Source organism: Eschscholzia californica, unplaced genomic scaffold (genome assembly GCF_041429995.1).
Source record: "Eschscholzia californica isolate CP2 unplaced genomic scaffold, dmEscCali1.0.p SCAF_3, whole genome shotgun sequence".
In the NCBI taxonomy this organism is placed as follows: domain Eukaryota; kingdom Viridiplantae; phylum Streptophyta; class Magnoliopsida; order Ranunculales; family Papaveraceae; genus Eschscholzia; species Eschscholzia californica.
This window is the reverse complement of record NW_028238420.1, coordinates 49,418,999-49,433,752: the sequence shown is the minus strand read 5'-3', so window position 1 is coordinate 49,433,752 and position 14,754 is coordinate 49,418,999. Positions and strand designations below refer to the sequence as shown.

Below are 14,754 nucleotides of genomic sequence, written 5' to 3'. Positions count from 1 at the left end.
GCCGATGGGGTCTGATCCTATTACCACTTCGGTGATAGATCAAGGTCTCGTCTCGTCAGATGATATGGTGGCTGAACCTCCGATCAATGTATCAGAGATAAGTCAGGGTACGGACAAATTTCAAATTTCAGCGGGGTGCGCCGAAGACAGAGGTACTAGGCCAGGGGAAAAGGTTGGGGGCCCAAAGAAGACGGGCCCAGCAAAGAAAAGGTTTAAGATATATTATAGATCCAAGAAGAGAAATAGAAAGCCCAGGAGGGTTCCTAGGGCGCCCCCTCTCCTGATCACGGACTTGGGTAAGGCCCTAATGGATTCTTTTAAGGGCACCATGGGCAGAGACTTTCCAAGGATCTCCAAGAGTATTACCCTTGACAAAGAATGGACAGGTGCCTTTTCTCCCCCTCATCCAGCCATCACCCCAGCTAGTATTCTATCTCATGATTTGTCAGTAGCGGTGATCAACACGAGTATGGAACAGAGGATGGAGGAGTTCTTGGCAACAGGCAAGGAGTTGGGTTTTGCGTTGGATCAGGAAGGGGCTAAGAGGAAGATGGAGAACCTTCTTAAGTTGATAGGATCGGATCTCAAGGAGAACTTTGACAAGGGCGAAGAAGACTTAGTACTGTTTACTCAACCTTTAGCTACCATGGGTCCAGAAGTAAATAATCTAGTGAATTTGGGGGAATCAGAAGGGGTCATCGACAGTACAGAGGCTTCGCCTATGGATAGTGATCTTGCAATGGTGATTCATACTCCGGTTCAAAATAGGGTTTCAGTCGATGGAGATAAGACTCCTGATCAGAGCAGTGGACAGAAGAGGGCAGGAACAACATCTAAGTTAGAAAGGGAGGCTAGAAGGCTAAAGTGGACGATGAGGGAGTCAGAATCAGGAGGAAGTAGGACTCGTTCGTGTTCAAGGGTGGTAACTCGTCTTGATTATGTCAATTAACTTCATCAGCTGGAATATTAGGGGTTTGGGAGCAGCAAAGAAGAAGGCTGCAGTTAGGAAGTTAAGGATAGAGATGAAGGCGAATTTTGTGTTTCTTCAAGAAACTAAGTTAGAAAATATTAATGATGTTCTTGTGTTTAGTCTTTGGGGTAATTGTAATGTGGCCTGGTGTGCTTTACCGGCTACTGGGTCGGCAGGGGGTGTTCTATGTATGTGGGATCCTTCTTATTTTGCTTGTTCCGACAGGGTCATAGGTAGTTTTTCCATTTCTCTAAAGTTATGTAATGTATCAGATGGTTTTGAATGGATGGCTACTTCGGTTTATGGTCCGTGTATTTCCTCGCTTAGGGAGTCATTTTGGAGTGAATTAGATTCAATTTATGATCTTTGGAATTTACCTTGGTGTATCGGTGGGGACTTTAATGTCACTAGATTCGAATATGAGAAGAGAAACAAACATTCCATCACCTCTAAAATGAAGAGATTCGACGAATGGGTAGGGAGAAATGAGCTCATTGACCTTCCAGGGAATGGGATGGCTTTCACATGGTCCAACAATCAATCAGTTCCGGCGATGAGCCGGCTGGACAGGTTCCTAATTAACAAAGCTTGGGAGGATCAGTTCCCTTCAGTTTCTCAGATTATTCTGTCGAAGCCTTTGTCGGACCATGCTCCCATTCTTCTGAAATCAAATATCAAGACCACAGGTAACCCTCCTTTTAGACTTGAAGATATTTGGCTTTTGGATGTGGACTTTATTCCCCAGGTTAAACTTTGGTGGGAGGAGATGGATAGAGATGCTTCTTTTTGGGCTAAAATGAACATATTGAAAGAAAAGGCAAATAAATGGTAAAGAGAAAAATTCAAAGGTCAGAAGGAGACTTTGGCTAGACTCCAGGAGGGGATCCACAATTTCGACAAATTGGAGGAAACTACTAATTTGTGTGATGAGGATCTTTTGCTCAGACAGAGTATGAGAGTGGAGCTGGAGAAAATTCTTAATCTTCAGGAAATTAGTTTGAGACAAAAATTGAGAATCAATTGGCTTGAGGCAGGAGACAGGAATTCAAAGTTCTTCCATGGAATCATAAATTGTAGAAAGAGGTCGAATCGGATAGCAGCTTTGAGAGTAGGCGATGAGCTTATCATGGAGGACAAGCAGATCAAAAGTCGGGTGGTCGAGCACTTTGCAAATATATACAAGGAGCCGGCTATGTGGAGACCTGGTGTGGGGTAGTCTAAACTTGCCTTTGATTTCGAATCTCCAAGCTGAGTCACTGGAGGGGGATTTCTCGGAGGAGGAGGTCCTTCTCGCAATCAAAGATTTGGCGAAAGATAAAGCTCCGGGGCCGGATGGTTTCTCCATCAAATTTTACGACAAATGCTGGAGTATTATTGGGAGAGACTTTATGAAGGTAATCTCGGATTTCTGGTTCTCGGGTAGTTTAGATTGGAGATTGAATCAATCGTTCCTCGTGCTCATCCCTAAGAAGGATATTACAGAGTCATTGAACGACTACAGGCCGATAAGTTTAGTGGGGGGACCTTATAAGATCATTTCCAAGGTTTTGGCAAACTGACTTAAGTCGGTTCTGGAATCCATCATATCTCCTAATCAAGGGGCTTTTATTAGTGATAGACAAATTCTCGACGGGGTTTTAATTGCTAATGAATTGCTGGACCCCAAGATGAAATCGAAGTCCTCGGGTATTATGGTTAAGGTTGATTTGGAAAAAGCTTACGACAAAATCAGTTGGGATTTCCTTTACGACATCATGACTAAGATGAGTTTCAAACATAAATGGAGAACTTGGATTTTTAACTGCATCTCATCGGTTTCGTTCTCGGCTTTGATAAATGGTACTACGTCGTCGGTGTTTATGAATTCCAGGGGGATCCGTCAAGGAGACCCATTGTCGCCTCTTTTATTCTTGCTCGTGGCGGAAGTTCTTAATTGTATGGTTAAAAGAGGGGAAGAGGTTCAATGGTTCGATGGTTTCAGGGTGTCTGATAATGGAACGCCTATTACCCACCTACAATTTGCGGACGACACGTTATTTTTCATTAAAGAAGACATCAACCAGATCCGCAAGCTAAAAGACACTCTCATATGATTTGAAGCAGCCTCTGGTCTTAAGGTAAACTTCGGTAAAAGCCAAGTGATTGAAGTTGGCAAGGTGGAGGGCTTAGACGACTTGGCTGCGACTTTTGGATGTGTTAAAGCATCCCTCCCTATTTCCTATTTAGGTCTGCCGTTGGGGTTCTCTTATAGATCTAAACACCTATGGGATCCAGTCATCGAGAAGGTGGCTAGACGCCTCTCTCCGTGGAAGGCAAGACTTTTGTCAAGAGGGGGGAAATTGACTCTAATTAAGGCGGTTTTATCGGCTCTTCCTATCTATTTCTTATCTCTTTTCTCGGCTCCGGTCTCGATTTGTAATGAATTGGAAAGAAAGTTCAAGGATTTCTTTTGGGATGGTGAGATGGACAACAAGAAATCCCATTGGGTGGCGTGGGAGATTCTTTGTAAGCCGATCGCTCAAGGGGGCTTGGGAATCAAAAGTCTGAGGAGGATGAACGATGCATTATTATCTAAATGGCTATGGAGATTCGGTAAGGAAAAGAACCTTCTGTGGAGGAAAATTATTAAGGAAAAATATGGGGAAGAGGAGTTAGGGTGGATGTCGAAACCACCTAAAAAAGCGTATGGGGTCTCGGTTTGGAGGGGGATATATAGTAGGTGTCATAAGTTTCATTCCATGTCCAAGATTAAGGTCGGGGACGGAAATAAATGCGAGTTTCTGGGGTGATATTTGGGCTAAGGACACATCCCTTAAAGAAGCGTACTCGAATCTCTTTTTGTTCTCCGAATCGAAGGATGGGACTGTTAGTGATTACTTTGACATTAACTCGAAGGTTTGGAGGGTGGATTTTAGGAGAGGGCTCTATGATTGGGAGTTGGAGGAGGCTAAAAGCCTCTTAAACGACTTAGACCCGTTCTGCCTCATCAATCAACCAGACGCTAGGGTATGGATTTCAAACCCGGATCCGGAGAAGGTAGAGTTATCAGTAAGAGCGATGTTCTCACTTTTGTCAAACCAGGAGTTGGAGTCTAAATCGGTTTTTAGAGATGTTTGGAGAAAGAATATACCCATGAGGGTGTGTGTGTTCTTATGGGCTGTGATTTGGGAGAGGATTCCAACCATGGACAACTTGAGGAAACGGGGTTTCATATCGCCAAATCGATGCGGTTTTTGCGGGAATGATGAAGAATCCTCCTCGCATATATTTCTCCATTGTGACACGGCGAGGGGCGTATGGAACAGATTCATGAGTAATATCGGGATTGTCTGGTGTACCCCCAACTCCATTACCGATCTTATGCTGGCTTGGAAAGGTATCAAAGGTAGTAAACATAAGAAGGCTATTCTCAACATTATCCCTAAAGCAATCATATGGGCAATTTGGAGTGCTAGAAATGATGGAATTTTCAGAGATAAACCCCGATCATCAGAGTACATCTTCTTCGCGGCTAAATGTCTTATTTACCATTGGAGCAGATCGTACAAGTGGGCTAAAGTATATTCATTTAATTGCATGGTTGAGTCATGGGATGGTTTTTTAGACTCGCTTTAATGGGCAAACCTTGGTATCCGGTGTTCCGGTGTTGTGGTGGTCTATGGAAAGGATGTCTTTGATGTTTTTATTGTGTCGTGGGGGGTCTTTGGAGTGATCCTCATGCGGTGTTTTTCTGTTTTTTGTTTTCTGTCACTAGGCTTAACTAGCCATGTGCATCTTTGTATTCCCGTTTCCTTTCATTAATTTAATCAAAGTATTCAAAAAATATAATAAAAAGATAGTGTGTTATGTGTACTTCTGTGACAGGGCCCAACCCTAGTCGTTAGGAAGCCCAAAGTTGTGAACAAAATCGGCCCTAGTCGTTAGGAAGGCCAACGTGGTGAACAAAATTGGAGTTTCCTTCTAGAAAAAAATAAAATCACATCGTAAAATTATGTTGCAAAATTTATAAAGAGAGCGGCATTAATTGAATTGAGCTAAAACATAAAACATATTAACTTTCATTTAAATTTTGGAATTGGAAAACTCTCTTCGATTCATCTAGATCCTTATACTCTAACACGACCTACGGCGACCGGCAAGAAGAAAGTGACAGGATAAAGAGGAAAGAATTTTGAAGAGATAGGTAGAAAAGAAAAACATAACTCGTTAAAGTCTGACAAAAAAGATCAAAAGGAGACCAAAATGGATGATGGTCATCATTAGGGGCCAAAATGGAATTAACCCAAAGTTATAAAGGTACGTAGTATCATTAGGCATAACAGAATTCTTATCTTGTCTTCAAATACTCCAAGTAAAGTAAATACTCTACTTGGAGTGAGAGAGAATTAATATTCCAAGTAAAGTATTCACTTTCCCTAGATCTACCTCTCTCTCACTTCAGACTTCAAAGACAACCAAAAGGAAAGACTAGAGAGATTGCTGCTTCAATGGATCTTCAAGTTTTAGTGTCTCCTTTAATTGAAATTGTTCTTGGTAATCTCGGTTCTCTTATCCAATCCGAATTTGCACTACTCTCTGGTTTCAAACAAGAGTTGGACAAATTTTCCAGCACACTATCCACCATTAAAGATGTCATCGAAGACGCTGAGTTAAAACAACTTAAAAACAAACCCCTTCAGAATTGGTTGAATAAACTCAAGGATGCCGCTTATGATGCCGAGGACATCTTGGATGAGTTAGCTACTGAAGCTTTAACCATTCAAACAATGGAGACCCAGACTTCTAACAATCTTCAGGTATTACATCTCTCATCTTGTATCAATTTCAAACAAGTTAATGCTCGTCGGGAAATTGCGAAAAGAATGAGAAAGGTTCAGAGAAAGTTTGATGAGATTGCCAGAGAAAGGTCGGATTTCCATTTGGAAATAGGAAATAGAGTTGAACCGAGGTCGACTCAGCACCTAGAAACTAGCTCCGTTATAGCCGAGAAAGAAGTCTACGGAAGGGAAGATGATAAAGATTACATGGTGAACCTATTGATAGAAAATACAAGGGTTGAGGAGGAGGAGGATGGAGATCGTCGAGGAGGAGATGCTTCGGTATGTGTCATACATGGAATGGGTGGTCTTGGGAAGACTACTCTTGCTAAAATGGTGTACCATGATGAGAGAATTGTCGGTCATTTTTCGCTTAGATGTTGGGTTTGTGTCTCTGACAACTTCGATCCGAAATTCCTTCTCAGAGCTACTATAGAATCCTTAAAAGGGGTTGCAAATGATCTCGACAACTTAGAATCTTTGCAACGTCGCCTTCGCGAGAAACTTAATGGGCAGAGATTCTTAGTGGTGTTAGATGATGTATGGAATGATGATATGAACAAGTGGGATGTGTTGAAATCCTCATTCAGATGTGGAAGCAAAGGTAGTTCAATTATTGTGACAACCAGACTTGAAAAAGTGGCATCGATAATGTCTACGCTTCCAGTGCGTCGCCCAAAAGGTTTATCCCATGAGGATTGTTTTTCACTGTTCAAGCATCGTGCTTTCGACATGGGAAAGAACGAAATAGAAATTTATCCGAAATTGGAAGCTATTGGCAAGGAGATTGCGCTTAAGTGTGGAGGTATACCCTTGGCTGCGAAAGCATTAGGAGCACTACTTCGCTGTAAAAGAGAAGAGAAAGAGTGGTTGTTTGTTAGAGACAATGAAATTTGGGAACTTCAATTAGAAAATGAAGACACTATCTTATCAATTTTGAGGTTGAGCTACAATCATTTACCCTCACATTTGAGGTCGTGTTTTGCTTATTGCTCCGTCTTTCCAAAAGATTACATATTCAACCGAGAAGAATTGATTTATTTGTGGATGGCAAACGGTTTTGTTCCATTCAAAGGTAGTCACTTAGAGTTGGAAGATGTGGGAATTGAGATTTTTAACGATTTATTGTGGAGGTCCTTCTTCCAAGACACCTATAACGATGAATTTGGCAATGTGATATCATGTAAAATGCATGATTTAATGCATGATCTTGCATGTTCTATAATGAGGGAAGAATGCTCTGTGATTGGGAATGACAAAACAAGAAATAATACTGGTAATAAAAGATTAAGACATGTGTCTTTTCATCCGCAGTTCTCAAGTTCACTGCAGAGCTATCTTGTGCTTTTAGTGGAAAGATCAAAACCAAATTTGCGCACTCTTCTATGTGAACGCTTTAGAAATGGAACTCATCTTCAACTAAACTTCAAAAATCTTAGAAATTTGCGGACATTAAATTTAAGCAGGATAAATGCAAAGCTTGACCGAATAAGCAATTTGAAGCACCTGAGGTACCTCAATCTCTCCTACACTGGTATAACTTCATTACCCAATAAATCATTTTGTCAACTAAGAAATCTGCAGACGTTGAACCTAAAGAGCTGTAACAAGCTCCAAATGTTACCTAAAGACCTATCTAAACTGAGAAGCCTCAGACACCTATTCATGGATGGTTGTTATGCATTAACCCGAATGCCAAACGGTATGGGAGAATTGGTTAATCTCCAAACATTGAACCTAACTTACTGTCAAAAGCTCCAAATGTTACCTAACGACCTATCGAAACTGAGAAGCCTCAGACACCTATGCATTAATGGTTGTGATGCATTAACCCGAATGCCAAATGGTATGGGAGAATTGTTTAATCTCCAAACATTAAGCTTCTTCATTGTAGGTGCAGAGAGTGGTTCTACTATTGAGCAATTACAAGGACTGAACAACCTGAAAGGAGAATTAACGATAAAAGCAATGAACAATGTGAGAAACGTAGTTGACGCTAAAAAAGCCAACTTAATGGGAAAGCACAATTTGCGTGTCGTACATTTAGAGTGGTCACCGCCAATTAGTCTCGAGCAAGGAAATAGTTACAGCACCAGCGAACAACAAGAAGAGGTGCTGGAAATTGTTGTGGAAAGCCTCAAACATCTATCTAATTTGAGTGACCTTTCTATAAATGGGTATGGAGGTGCAATGTTTCCAAGTGGTCTATCATGCATCTCTAATTTGGTCAATATCGAACTTTTTGATTGTCAAAGGGTGGAACATCTACCGGCGCTTGGGCTACTACCGGTACTTAAGATTCTTGAATTACGTAGAATGGATTTGGTGAGATACATCGGAGATGAGTTTTATCATGGAAATCATGTTGGTCAATCAGGTTTCGTCTTCTTTCCATCACTTGAAGAATTATCAATATCTGAGATGCCTAGTTTGGAGGAATGGTCGTCACCGTCATCAGAAGTGGAAAACGGAATAAAAGAAGATAGACAAACTTCATTCCCCCACTTTACAAACTTAATCATCTCTGAGTGTACCAAGTTAAGAAAAATTCCCCAGTTGCAGCTATCTTTAAGAGTCTTACGGTTATTGAATTGCGTAGAATCATCCTTGGTAAGCTGTTTAGAAAGTTGCCCCCTTCAACTTTCTGATCTTGAGATTGCTGAAGTTTACGATTTAATATCCTTTGGGGTAACAGGGACGACAATGATGATGACAATGCAAAATCTTACAAGTCTTGAGATAGGTAGTTGTGATAAGCTAAAGAATCTCACTAAAGAGCTTTATGATAATCTCACTTCACTAACTGAATTGACCATCCTAAGTAAGTGATCATTTATTTTCTTGTCTCGTTTTATATTTCCAGTTTTCGTTGCATGAAATCAAAGAAATCTGATAACTAAGAAGATCACTTGTTATGTTTTATTAATTTTTTGCAGATTGTCCGGAATTTGAGTTCACAGCGGATGAGTTTTACAACCTCCCTGTTCTTAGTTCTCTGTATCTTTTTGACCTACCTAAGCTGACATCTTTGCCGGGGTGGATAGCCAACCTCACAACACTTGATACCTTACAAATTCAAGATTGCTATAATCTGAAAAATTTGCCCTCCGAACCACTCACATCTCTCAATGATCTACGGATCGTAGATTGTCATCCAGATCTACACAGACGATGTGAAAAGGACAGGGGAACCGATTGGTACAAGATTGCACACATTCCAAACTTGATACTTGAGTTGAGTTAATAATAGAGGTTGCATAATTCATTCATTGTTTCAGAGTTACAAATGGAGTTAGTTACTCGCACATTGAAGATTGCAAAAATCTGTAATATTTGCCATCTCAGCCACTCACATATCTCAATAACATATGGATTCAAGGTATGTGAATTGATAATATTGTCCTGGTGAAGAGATTTGTGATAGAGTTGAACTTGGATTTGTTTGAGTTGGTACAATTTGAGATTAGGGTCCTGTTGTAATAAGTGAAAGAAGTTCTGTTGATCTTAACTCTGTTCTTTGTGCCCGTGCTGGTGCCTCGTTGTGAGGGTGAATAAGATTTTATTTTTAATTTTTGGTGATGGTGATCCGGTCATAATCAAGAAACTATGTCAAATATGATTTCATGTGGCTGTGATAAAAAGATAGTGTGTTATGTGTACTTCTGTGACAGGGCCCGGCCCTAGTCGTCAGGAAGCCCAAAGTTGTGAACAAAATCGGTCCTAGTCGTTAGGAAGCCCAAAGTGGTGAACAAAATTGGGGTTTCGTTAGACAAAAATAAAATAACATCGTAAAATTATGTTGTAATATTTATAAAGAGAGCGGCGTTAATTTACTTGAGCTAAAACAGAAAACATACTAACTTTCATTTAAATTTTGGAATTGGAAAACTCTCTTCGATTTAGATATGTTTCCTTGATTTCTTGCTCCAACTTAGTTAGAGATTTATGAAAGAAATAAAATTAATAGAATATAACACTTTCTTGAAATGTATTCAAAGGAATGTTTATATGTTAAGAACTGTTGTAAGAAAATAAAAAATTTGAAAATGTTGGAACCCATCACTAGTATCAATTTATTTTAATAAATTATTTTAAACATGATTTGCTTGATATAAAGAAAAAATCGAAAAATCAAACATCCAATGTATCTATACTAGTTGAATCCATACCAAATATAGCATCATCCATTCAGGGGCGGCCCGTGACCAAAGCCACCAAAGCGGCCGCTTTGAGCCCCAAATAATCAAGGGCCTCATGTTTCCTATTTCCTATGTAACTTTCGAAAAATTAATTATATTTTAAACCAATTTCAAACATAATTTAAGGCGTAGTTAAGTGGTAAAGAGTTCAAATTTGGATAAGAGGTCAAGGGTTCAATTCTCCTACCCTTTGCATTGTTTAAATTTTATTTAATTTTTTCTAATATACAGTGTATGGGACCCCAATTTTAATTTCGCTTAGGGCCTCCGATATAATTTTGAACAAAAACAGAACTAGTTAAATGATCCTTCAATATTAGATATGTGTAGTGTCTATTGGAAAAATAGATAATGCAGAGGCAGGGTTAGAGACTTACTCTTGTTTTTTGTTATAGAATTAGAGACTTAATTGAACATGGGTCTAGTGGGAGTTTAGGACTAGTAACAAGCCCTAAACATTTCTCATAAGAAAAAAAAACTCTAAATCATTGTGCGGGAACTCCATTGACGTTTAAAAGCAGACTTGTTCTTATACATAATCATCTACTGCTAAAACATTTGGGCCCTTTCTAAATTTAGGGCCCAAAGCGACTGCTTTGGCCACTTTGGCCTAGGGTCGCTCGTGTTGTGTCTCCTACGGTAATAATTGTACGTTGTAGGAGTTGGAAGTCTTTGGGGCTTCGACTATAAGTATGATGGTAGTATTTTAGAATGTGATGTATTGTGGTGGACTTGTGACAGTTTACTGACGAGTACACTTAGGCCACCTACTGATAGTAGTTAAATTGAGTCTAGAATTTGGGTTACAAGTATGTTTCCAAGCGTCCACTATTATTTGACTTAGTGGTTGGACATTCACTCCGCATACCAGGAGTCCAAGCTTGGTTCCCGATGTATCAATGCCATGTATGATGTAATTTAATGATTCTTCAATCCATATGAAAAACAAGTGTGTACAAGCTTGGTTCCCGATGTATCCGAACCACCTAACTCGTCTGAATCAAATGGACCTAAAATCAACTCAAATAAGTCATTAAAACGAGTCGGACATTAAACAAAACAATTTGAAATCTGACTTGAGATTTGGAACCTAACTCGAGTCAATTCAGACTTTTGAATCGGATATCAGCTTCGAGTTGTATACAAGACAAACGCTACATAACTTTAATCTGGTTAGATCTTGAATGAGCAATTTGCGAAACAAAGTTGAAAAGAATGTTTGTCAATACAATAATGGTTACAATAGTCCCCCATGAGAAAAAGGGTGATCTAGTAACCAAGAGTAACATGTCTAGGTCCATTCCACTCATCACTATTAGTTTTGAGTTGGATGACCACAAATTTAACATGGTAGAACTAGGCCCATACATTGATAAGTTTAAAAGACACATTTGTTTAAGTTCACCAAGAAAAGCATGCGGCTCTCTTGAAAGAAGCCCCCTCATGTGGGGGCGTGTATGCAGAAAATGATACCTAGTAACCGAGAATAAAATGTATCTTCACTTTGTGAACCTTGACCAAGTCACTCTGTCTTCAATATTATATTCATTGCCTTAAAGAAAGACCACTACCTACATGAAGGTAATAATACTGATTAAAGAAAGACCGTAACAACTCTCTTATCTTGATCAGCCTCTTTTTCTACCTAATATTCGAAGTAAAGTATTTATTTTCCCTTTCTCTACCTAATACTCTTATATCACTCTTGTTAAACAAAGACCAGACAGAGATAGGGGTGGGAATTCTACCCGAAAGCCCGATACCCGTCACGTTTACCCGCGCCCGACAATGTCCATGGACGCCCGCGCCCGAAGATGGGTACTACCCGCCCAACCCGATGATTTTTCGTGGGCGGGCTCGGGTGAAAAGCTCTGCCCGCCACCCCGCCCATACCCGAGCCCGATATACTCACCCGACGGGTGCCTATAGATGCCAATCACTTTGAGTGTCGATTATACTTCACTATAAAGCCCAAAGTAGATTTAAGGTTTCTCCCAAGATATATAAACTACATATTGAAGCAACCCTAATAGTTTACCACATTGAATCTGAAAAATTCGGTAGCATAGAGAGAGAAAAAGAATCTACGTTGTCTCTCTAGCCGTTTCTCTCTTATTTACTAGACCTTCTTGTGCCAACCTTCTTCTCTATTAAATAAGTTATTGGGATCATCTTCCATCTCTATGTAGTGGTCAAATTTTAAGATTATTTTGATGTGAAGGAAGAACAAAGAAGAACTAATGAAACATACAAAGACAAGAAAAAAAATGGAAGACAACCAAGTCTCATATTTGCATATATAGATCTATATCAGTTGTTGATTTCTTATGTTACGGAATCTGAGTATTTCTTTCATTCTTGATTTATAAGTTTTGTAAAGTTTTGGTATCAATTTGTTTAAAGAAGCTTATTTGAACAATATCAAATTTCTAGAGTTTTCTGATCTGGTAAAAAAATATCAGATAAAGAAACCCGATGCCCGATTTGCCCGAAGCCCGACTTGCCCGATGCTTTAGTGGGCATGGGCGGGCTTTGATCATAAGAGATTTCAGAAAAGCCCGCCCGAATCCGCCCGAGAACCCGAGTGGGCAGAGGAGAAACTTACCCGACCCGCCCGAGCCCGACTCAGAATTACCCGCGGGTGCCCATACCCGCCCGATTCCCACCCCTAGACAGAGAGATGGGTGCTTCAATAGCTCTTCAAGTTTTAGTGTCTCCTTTACTTGAAACTGTTCTTGGTAATCTCCGTTCTCTTATCCAATATGAATTTGCTCTGCTTTCTGGTTTCAAACAAGAGTTGGAGAAATTTTCCAGCACACTTTCCACCATTAAAGATGTCATAGAAGACGCTGAGTTGAGACAACTTAGAGACAAACCCATTCAGAATTGGTTAAATAAACTCAAGGATGCAGCTTACGATGCCGAGGACATCTTGGATGAGTTAGCTACTGAAGCTTTAACCACTACGGTATTATATCCCTCATCTTGTATCAATCTCAAACAAGTTTATTCTCGTCGCCGGGAAATTGTGAAAAGAATAAGGAATGTTCAGAGAGAGTTCGATGAGATTGGGGAAGATGCTTCGCTATGCGTCATACATGGTGTGAAGAGGGAAATACCTCTTGAATGATAATAGCTTGAACACAGAGAGAGAAGACAAGAAAGAGAGAGAGAGAGATATGTATGAGAAGATTTCTATGTGTATTTTATTCATTGGTTTACATGAGTATTTATAGGTTTACAAGAGATTTACATATAGAAGTAATCTAAGAATATTGGGAAACTTCCCTTTACATGAATATTACAATCATTAACAACTTTCTCTAATAACAAAACCGACCAGGGTTTGCTTCTTGCTCTTGGTTGGTCGGTCGGCTATGCATGCTTTGCATGCTCTCGATCGGTGGGCTTATCCAATGGGCTGGCCCTGGTGCTATACTTTAACACCCCCCCTCAAGTTGGAGCAGAAAGGGATGTGAGGCCCAACTTGCCAATAATCGACTTGAATGCATCAACTTCTAGTGGTTTTGTAAAGATATCCGCTAGTTGTTCAGAAGTCGGTGTGAAACAAGGAGCGATGATATTTGCTTTGATCTTTTCTCGAACGAAGTGACAATCAATCTCAATATGCTTTGTTCGTTCATGGAAGACTGGGTTATAGACGATATGGAGAGCAGCTTTGTTATCACAGTGAACCTTCATGGGTGAAGAATGTGTGATGCCAAGATCTTTGAGAAGGTACTTCAGCCATTGAAGCTCACTAGTGAGATGTGCTAGCGCACGGTACTCTGCTTCAGCAGAAGATTTAGCAATCGTTGGTTGTTTCTTGGATTTCCAAGAGAGAGAGCTAGAACCCAACATAGTAAAGTAACCCGTGGTAGAACGACGAGTGGAGGGGCATCCAACCCAGTCAGAGTCACAGTATCCAGTGATGTGAAGAGAACTGAAAGAAGAGAGAAGAAGGCCATGGCCAATGGATTCTTTGAGATAACGAAGGACCCGATGAGCAGCATCAAGGTGAGTAGTGCTGGATTTTTGGAGAAATTGACTAAGATTATTGACCGCATAACAGATATCAGGATGTGTTACGGTGAGATAGAGAAGACGACCAATCAGCCGTCTGTAAACGGTGGGATCTGGAAGGGGATCACCATCGGAAGGACTGAGACGAAGCTTCTGTTCCATTGGGAAAGGAGAAGGACGACATGCCAAAAGACCATAGTCTTTAATGATGTCAAGGGCATATTTGCGTTGGCAAAGGATTTAAGTTTGGAAATGGCGGATTCATCATTTCCAGTGATGACAATATCATCTACGTAGACTAGAACGTATAGATGTACGAAAGATGTGCAGAGAGAAAATAATGAATAATCAGAGAGGGATTGTGTGAAACCCTTCTTGATAAGGATGGATCAAAATTTGGAAAACCATTGACGAGATGCCTGTTTAAGGCCGTAGAGAGATTTCTAAAGGCGACAGACTTTGGACTCCCCCTGTTTGGAGAAACCGGGAGGTAATTTCATGAAGATGTCATGAAAATCGAGACCCTCGATTTGTGTGTATCCTTTCGCTACAAGACGGGCTTTGTAGCGTTCAATGGAGCCATCGGCTTTGAATTTGATTTTGTAGACCCATTTACATCTAATTGCCCTCTTTCTAGAAGGGAGGTCCGTAACGGTCCATGTGTTATTTGATTCTAAAGCGGCAATTTCTTTAGACATTGCCTCACGCCAATGAGGTGATTTGACGGCTTGAGAAAAAGAAGTGG

At 40.3% G+C, this 14,754-nt stretch overlaps 3 protein-coding genes across 3 annotated transcripts; all 3 read left to right on the top strand.

Moving 5' to 3' along the window:
- Positions 1-1,022: 1,022 nt before the first annotated feature.
- LOC147551282 (uncharacterized) lies at positions 1,023-2,186 on the top strand. Its single transcript, XM_086668545.1, has 2 exons — positions 1,023-1,787; positions 1,920-2,186. Exons 1-2 carry the CDS (start codon positions 1,023-1,025, stop codon positions 2,184-2,186), a joined length of 1,032 nt encoding a protein of 343 aa, XP_086524671.1.
- A 3,136-nt stretch (positions 2,187-5,322) lies between these two features.
- Positions 5,323-9,428, top strand: LOC147551281 (disease resistance protein RGA2-like). The gene is made up of 3 exons (XM_086672565.1): positions 5,323-8,608; positions 8,724-9,021; positions 9,084-9,428. Exons 1-3 carry the CDS (start codon positions 5,458-5,460, stop codon positions 9,115-9,117), a joined length of 3,483 nt encoding a protein of 1,160 aa, XP_086528691.1. The 5' UTR covers positions 5,323-5,457; the 3' UTR covers positions 9,118-9,428.
- A 3,238-nt stretch (positions 9,429-12,666) lies between these two features.
- Positions 12,667-13,116, top strand: LOC147551280 (putative disease resistance protein RGA1). The gene has a single exon (XM_086668544.1). The coding sequence runs from the start codon at positions 12,667-12,669 to the stop codon at positions 13,114-13,116; it is 450 nt and encodes a 149-aa protein (XP_086524670.1).
- Positions 13,117-14,754: the final 1,638 nt, after the last annotated feature.